Source organism: Limulus polyphemus, unplaced genomic scaffold, assembly GCF_000517525.1.
Source record: "Limulus polyphemus unplaced genomic scaffold, Limulus_polyphemus-2.1.2 Scaffold3108, whole genome shotgun sequence".
In the NCBI taxonomy this organism is placed as follows: Eukaryota; Metazoa; Arthropoda; class Merostomata; order Xiphosura; family Limulidae; genus Limulus; species Limulus polyphemus.
The window spans coordinates 13,232-21,722 of record NW_013668718.1 but is presented as its reverse complement, the minus strand read 5'-3'; the positions used below and the strand labels follow the sequence as shown (position 1 = coordinate 21,722).

The window sequence follows — 8,491 nt, the reverse complement described above, 5'->3', positions numbered from 1 at the left end:
TGGTTGACCTTTGTAATGGGTTGCCTTCATATGTTGTAGAGGCAGTAAATTTAAGTGACTTTAAGAAAAAGCTTGATAAGTGTATGAATGAAAAGGGCTTGGTTTAAAATTTTTTGTTTTAATCATTTTAATTTAATTTTGAGGATGGAACAACCAAGATGGACCAGTAAGTCCCACGTTGTCCCAACATATTAAGTTATATGATGCAATATTTCCTTCAATTATCATCAGATACAATGAAAAGTATAATTTCTTTTTATCATGTCTACGATACTACCAAAATGTGTATGTCTTTCTTTCCTTTTCTTCTTCCTTCTCTCTCTCCCTCCCTTCCTGGACCCTAGCATGTTGGTGCCAGGAGTCCCCTCTGATCATCCTTGACATTAGGGGCAACAACAAACATGAAGAATTATCACTTTAATTTTGTGGAAATATTATCTAAAATTCACTTTAAGTTTCAACCTGAAGTTAATCACAGATTTCTGTTTGAAGGTACATGTTGATTAAAAGTTTTATTAGTGGGGAAAATATTCAATTGCTAAGGAATTCATTAAACAAAGTAACATAAGATACATACAACATCCGTGTCTTGAACAAACATGTCCAAGTTTGGAAGTGGAGTTCCATTTGGCACATTTTCACTGATGTTCACAGTGTAGCTTATTTTGTCAAACTTGGGAGCTTCATCATTTACATCTTTTATGGTAATGGTTAAGTTTTTTAAAGTTGATGTAATAGGAGTATCCAGTTGAATACCATCCTCCATTTCAGAAGCCTAGGAAATGAAAAGGTCAAGTTGCATGTGAGTGTAAAAATAGCATTTATTATGATTGATATCATATTTACCAGAAACATTTGTTTGATTGTTATATTTTTTGTTTTGGATTTTTATTTTATTTTTAATTTCAATACTTACCTTAACAAGAATTGTAATGACACCATTAGTATCTGAAAACACTTCCTTATCCAATGGTCTGGCCGTTCGTAGTTCTCCAGTCTCAGCATTCAACACAAAAAAATCTTCTGGGTCTAGTAACAAAAGCAGTAATAAGAAACACACACAGTTATCATAATACATTTGTCAAATATTAAGCCAATGTCTCAATGCCTAGGAAGTCACCTGATAAAGATTTTACAATTTTAACTAGGAAGTTTGGTATTACAACACCTTCTGAAACTTTGAAAATGTTAAAAATTCCATGCTAGCAAAATTAATACTGTTAGGTCATTTTTCCAAAAAATTTGAAATGAATACAAGTTTATCAGTTACAAAAATGAGCAATTAAATGTAGTCCAAAATGATAAAGATAATTAAATGTTCTAAAGATATTTAAATTACTTATGCTTATAAGTTAAACAAGAATATTGTCACAGTATTTTTAAACATTCCACAAGTATATCATGCATGAAACTCGTTTTTTTTACTGCTAATAAATCTAATCATCTCTGTATAAAAATAACATGTAACTGACTATCTACATAAATTGTACTGTATTAATAAAGAGTCACAAAACAAAGTAAGATCATCATTACCAGAACACTGCAAATTACATAAAAATACGGGGTCTATTGTTTCACCATTGAGAATCATAAATATGACATACTTGATACCAGCTCATACATAATTTGTCTTGGATTTCCTTTGTCACCATCACTTGCTTTTAACTTCATCACCAAGGTATCCTTTATAGCACAAAAATAAGTTTTGTGAAAGGTGATTTTACTCCATGTTGTTTTCATATTATCTTTTAAATCAATTAGTTTATTCTTCTATAATGAGCTAAACAAAAAAAACTTTTAAAAATTAAATGAATACTTGATACAAAAAACTATATAAAGCTGTTTGTTATATCCATTTAACCTTTCAGCAAGTTTAATTAGGTCAGTTACAGAAACTTGCAGTGATTTTGAATTATAATCTAATTTTTTTACCTCTTAGTGTTTTAGAGAAAAATGAATAAAAACTAGTCATTATTAATCACTTATATTAAATTATTATTTTGTAAATTAAGCTTTTGTCGAATAAGATTAAGATGTTTTATCTGCTTTACAATATTCATTTATAATCAATAAAAACTTCCATCTTACAAGAGTATATTTAATGTAATAAATCACCATAAGAAGTTACACACCCTAATGAAATGCTGCAGTGTAGATAAATAGAATGCATCAGTATAAAATTTGAGTTTAATTTCACTAAACTGTAGACTTACAACTGGGTCATCCTCATTTACTATTCCTGTGAGTGATCCTTTAAATACTGGTGGTCGGTTTTGGATGTCTCCCACAGTTACAATAACTGCTGTTGTTGAATTAAACTGACCATCCTGGTGAAGGGAGAAAACTATATTAATGCCTATCTAATAATGAAACTTAAATCCTCCTCTCACTAAGGAAACTGAAAGTTCCACCTTTTACATATTTTATCTATATTGTTGGTTCCAAATTACTATAGGAAATATGCTTTCAATAAAGCCAAATCAAAAACATAATGACATAAAACATAAGCCCCAAGGAGGGGATTCATTAATGGGTGAAAATAGGGCTAATGTGATAAGATAAACCTTCTTTATACTTATGATGAGGATTTACAATCTTGTGCTTATTCATAAAGAAGTCATTTTAATATAAATTTTGAAATCTCTATTTTCACTACTAACATTCACATAGAAGTGTTCAGTAAATGACCAATGTGATTACATCACTGAGCTCATCAGATATAGTTGATAAAATCAGTCTAGTAAAGACTATTTGCCTATTTTAATATTCATGTTAAAAACAACACCTAAATAACTTACATCAGCAACTAACTTGATCTGGTAAATTTCTCGCTGTGCATAGTCTAATGGTTCTCGTAAAACAAGAGACGCCAAAACATTTTTCGAACTTTCATTCCATGTATGAACCAAAAACTTTTTGCATGCATTAGGAAACTGAAAAGTAAAAAGTTAAATGAAAAACAACAAAAACAGGTATATCATATTTCTACATCTTGTTTTTTTTGTGTGTACCTCACAAGTTTAGTAGCTAAATGGTAAAAAATGTATTATACTAAAAGCACAAAACAAGACCTAAATATCTAACTTTTTCATGCTGTATGAAAATGTTGATAAATCACTAGTTTCTACATACAGTATTATATAGAAAGAATGTACTATCCCTTTTAACATAAAAATCAAGGGATGAAATTAAAAATAATCATAATTGACAGATAAAAATATTCAGAAAAATGAATTCATGCAACTCAACTGTATAAAGTGAAAATAATTTTTTTGTCTGAAATAGTCATGACCTCTTCTTTTTCTTCTAGTTGGATTTAATTTGCTGAAATTATCTACTATGAACAGGTTATGTATCTCTCAAGTCCACAAAGTACACTTTTCTACAACCATATAATAAGGTTTTCTGTAAATAACATTGCTCTTAATGACTTATTAGTACTTAATTTCTATTTATTTACACACTTAATTTAAAACTAATTAATATTAGTATATCTATTTTGGGGGAGGGGGAAATCAACATTGTTACAAGTCTGTGTAGAAATAAATCATGCAAATGTTACACTCAACACTGTTTTATAGCTAAGTATCATAATTATAATTCTATTTTGGTTTTCCATATTACAGTCAAGGTTATTTCAGCACAATTATTAAATAATGTAGCAGAGCAGTTTTGTTAGTTTAGTGATGCTTATAAAAGCAGTTGAAACTTATTTTAGTAAAAATCAACTTTTCACTAACTTATTTTCATAATCAACAAACCTGAAGATGAAAAGCACACTTTACACTCAACACCTTCCCTACAATGTCTGCATCAGTCACATTAATTCTGCTAAAAACAGTAGTTCCAGTAGGAGTGTCCTATCAAAAAGTAATTGACTATGAAATACTGTTAGAATACTCATTACATACACATGATTGTCGAAATACATATGTGTGTATATTATATATATAATACACACACACACACACACATTTGAGTTAGATCTCTTGAAGATTAAATTAAAAACTTGCAAAATCTTTTGAATTGGAAAAACAAATTAACAAATATATCACGCATAATTATATAGTATCAACAATAGTATCAACATATGAAGACAGTGAAGAGAATATTCATATAGCAAATTCACACTTTAACAAGAAAAAGAAAAGTAAAATTACATCACATGTAGAAACTAAAAAAACATAATTTTATAATGGAATAACTGTGACAATAACATTCAAACTCTTTCTCTCCAGTTATCCAACAGGCTGGAGGTAAAAAAAAATCATGCAAACAACATACAATCAACTAAGAATGAATTAAGGGTTGGGAACCAACTTCTCAAGCCCACAACAATTTGAGACCAACTATATGGCCAGCTGTTATAATGATAACTATCCCTTAATACCAATTCTAGATGGTTACAATAATTTTACTAAACTCAATCTCCACCATTAGTCTAAATACTGAAGAAATTACCCCTCTTTAAAAATGTTGTCAAGCATAAGGATTTATATTAACCCACAACCATCAAAATCTGGACAGTTTTGGATGACTTTTGTTTTCTTTCTTTCTTATATTATTTTTTATTTTCACCTTTAATTATCCTCTTACAAACCATTTATTGTATGATTAACCACTATACTATAAGTAAAATTCTAATTTCTATTATTAGTTAATACAGTACGTCTCTTCTTAATTTTATTCTTTTAACTACAAGCTTTAGATAATTTTCCTGACCAAGGCTTAAACCTAGGTCCCTTGGTTAACAGTAGTGTTATGGGGCTGATATTCTACCAACTGAGTTACTGGGACTGAAGTCCTATTCAAATGACTCTCCACTTAGTGCATTATATTTTCTACTTACTTGTTTTCAGAGGATATTTTCATTTCAAGATTTTTCAGAAACTGGAGCCATGCGTCATTTTTAAAGATAACAGATTTTCTTTTTTTCCCACTGAGTATCATATACGTCATTTATATTTTCATTATATTTAATTATTTACTTACTAAAACAATATACATACAGGTAGACTTTATGGGCGGAGTAGGGGTGTCATTCTAGTTCAGACAACTCAGTTGGGATTTTAGTATAGTATAATTTGTCTATTGGGCTACTAAACTAACCTTATCAATTTGAGCATTTATTATCATAATGGAGGCTAGAATGCTGATTTCAGGGGATAAGGTTTCCTTACTCACTACCCCCATTGATAGAACCTATTCTTTTTCTTCACTTCTTATCTCCTGAGAGCAATCACCTTCCCAAAAAATTCAGCAGACAGTGAAGGATGATATACTTGTGGAACATTATGGACTTTAATTCGTTTTTTCTTTATATGTGAGGCTTGGCAAACAGAGGTTAAGACTGATAGACAGTGTATCCCCATCACTATGTGGGTCCTACTTCCACAGTCACGTACAAAAACCAGGACACATCTTATACCCCATATTACAGCCTGTACCCTGGTGACTTTGTTTTGTTGTGTAGCATTTTTGTTTAAGGCTCATTTTGTATTATAAGTATGTTTTTTCATCAGAGGATAGGTCTTGCTGTTTGTAATGCAGTATATATACACACACACACACACACCATTGTTGAAAAGTATAGAAACAAAGTTAACAGTAAATTTTATCCAATAATAAAACTGAGCAATCACCTTCTAGGAAGTTAAAACTTTCATTTAGGTAAAGCAATTTGCAAAAGTAAGTTTTAAACTTGGCTGATTTTCTTGTAATATTTTCACTTCCTACCTCCATAACAAAAGTTTCATAAGGAACTTGCTCAAATCGTGGCACATTATCATTTTCATCAAGGATGAGGGCCGTGACTGGCACTTTCACCTGAATAAAAAGTGCAAGATAATTCAACAATCTCAACTGTGTGATTTCTTTAACTGAAGACCACACAAACAGAAATAATAAAAAATGATGAAATCTCAACCAAGGTTTGAGTTTAAATGCTTTATTTTCGTGGAAAGGGATTACTCACAAAACATTCTTTAAGTATAATGTTCCAGGTAAAGTTAAACCATTTCCCATGAAAAAAAAAAACAGAGACAAGGTATGCAAGTCTAAGGATACTAAAAGGAAAATCTAAATCTCGTTCAATAAAAATGAAACAAAAGGAGTGAAAAGATTTGCAAATAAAGCATACTCTTCCAGGTATATGCAAATTATATTGAATACAAAAAGAATGAAAGATTTGTAAGCTAAGCATACTGTTGAAGGTGAATTTAAATATTATTCTATAAGAAAAATAGTAAAAGATCTCTAAGCCTAAACAAGAAATTTTACTGACATCTCTATACAATAAGTTTGTACTTTATGGCTTTATCAAATGGTAAAACTGGAAAATAATATAACACAAATGATTCTTTGAACCAGAAATATTTCAATAGATCAGCTAGTTCAAATTTGTACTTACAAAGTTGTTGTCATTTCCTCCTCCCACAACATCTTCCAGCGTAACAAAAAATTTTAAAGTATCATTTCTCTAAGTAAAAATAAAAACAAAAAATGATTAAATCACAGAACCCTTATATAATGTTACGTTTCTTAATAAGTAGAATACAATAGACGCATGTAAAGAAAACTTGTATAATGTTATAATATTCACAAGGTTACATCCAGATGGTTTGTGGTACAATAGATTACACACCAGATCAATCAAACGGCCTTGTGGTATAGCATGTTATGAATACAACACAATACTGAACATGTTACAAGCACTCTTAAGAAAAATAAAGATAATCAGAAAAAAAAAATGTTACATATATTTTTTTATAATAGATCAAAATGAGAGCCAAATAAACAGAAGAAAAATAGCCCTAAGTTGAAAAAAAAAGTAACAAAACTAGATCTTTCTCTCCTGTATACTAAGGATAACTTTCTGTTACTGAATAACCTGTGTTATACCTCCAGTGCACTAACTGCAAGACATTTTGGTACTAGATCAAACTGATTGTATTTACTTCTCATATACAATACATGAAGGACATTCTGTTATTGAAACATGCTAATTTTCCTTCTAGGTACTGCCTTTCTGTTACTGAATCAATTTATATCATTCTCACCTGTACACTATAAGTAAGACATATTGTAATTGTATCAAATTATCATCTTCTCTTGAACACTACTTTATATACAAAATGTTTCACATGTAACTTGTACCATCTTCTCTTGTGCACAAAGACATTATGTTACTAGGTCATTCCATGCTATCTTCTCCTGTGCATTATATGCGACACACTGTTACTAGAACAATCTATAACAACACCTGCTAGATACTTCAAGTAAAATATTCTGTTACTAGACCAGTCTGTGCCATCTTCTCTTACTCACTACATGCAAGACATTATAAAATTGTTCAACCTGTGTACTTCTCTCTAATATAAATACCTATGAAACATTCTTTAAGGGACATTTTCTAATGAGCTAAACTATTAAATGCCACAGAATCACAAATGTTAAATTAAATATAAAAAAAAACGATATTTTTTAGCAGTTTTTACCTCTCTGTCAATTGGTGCAGCAACTGAAACAATTCCTGTATTTTTGTTAACTGCAAGCCGATCAGTTCCTTCAATGCCATAATATATAGCCGAGTTTTCTGGATCTTTTCCAACTAACTGATATACTGATGTTCCTATACAAATAAATTTTCAATTTATGGGTACATGCATTATCAAACAGATATTTGTACATAGTTTAGCAAATAGTTTAAACAACTTAAATATTTATTCATCCTGGTTCAATTCTTCATGTATGTATGTACATATATATACACACACACACACCCACCCATATATATAAGCAATGCAAGTAATAAAAATACATAATATTAAACGTACAAGAATATTCTTTACATTTTAATAAATATCAACTGTACAAGTTATATCACTTGTTAATACTAGAGATTCCTAAATCATCTCAATACCTATTTGTAAATTTAAATGAGATACAATTGTTTAATACATAGAAACAATTATTTGTATATATTTTATTCAATGAAACCTTAATTTTATATACAAAAATGCCACAGCATAATAACAAATACTTTAATTAGTAAGAAACCCATGGTACTAAACATCTAACCAAAAACAGCAGGTTCCAGAAAATTGGATACTAAAAATGTTACCAAAGCCAGCTCGTTAAACAGGGTTTTTATAAATATATTTTTTTAAAAGTTTGTTTGCAGTGAAGGACAAAGTTACACAATGGGCTATCTGTACTATGCCCACCACTGGTATCAAAACCCAATTTTTAGCATAAGCCTCCAGATTCAGCATTGTGCCACCAGGTTTTTTTTTTTTTATAAAGAAATATTAGTTATTTTGAATATATTTTTTATGGTAACTAAGAATTTTGTACATGATATATTCTTATGGCTTACAAACTGATAATTAAAAAAAAAAGAGACTAATTAAAAAAATCAAAATGTATTTTAAGTATTGTTGCGTCAGCGAGGTCACGTGACTAGTATCACGCCACGTCCTTCTCGAACCTT

The 8,491-nt window shown here is 29.9% G+C and overlaps 1 protein-coding gene across 1 annotated transcript in view; it reads right to left on the bottom strand.

Annotated features, from left to right (window-relative positions):
- LOC106468676 (cadherin-87A-like) overlaps window positions 1-8,491 on the bottom strand; it is a gene marked incomplete at its 5' end in the record, with an annotated part of 76,646 nt that overhangs the window by 66,310 nt on the left and 1,845 nt on the right. The window contains 9 exons of the mRNA XM_022397040.1: window positions 578-775; window positions 917-1,029; window positions 1,605-1,683; window positions 2,214-2,327; window positions 2,799-2,933; window positions 3,762-3,860; window positions 5,737-5,826; window positions 6,410-6,478; window positions 7,497-7,630. Coding sequence (XP_022252748.1) covers window positions 578-775; window positions 917-1,029; window positions 1,605-1,683; window positions 2,214-2,327; window positions 2,799-2,933; window positions 3,762-3,860; window positions 5,737-5,826; window positions 6,410-6,478; window positions 7,497-7,630 — 1,031 coding nt within the window. The remainder of the gene's footprint in view (window positions 1-577; window positions 776-916; window positions 1,030-1,604; window positions 1,684-2,213; window positions 2,328-2,798; window positions 2,934-3,761; window positions 3,861-5,736; window positions 5,827-6,409; window positions 6,479-7,496; window positions 7,631-8,491) is intronic.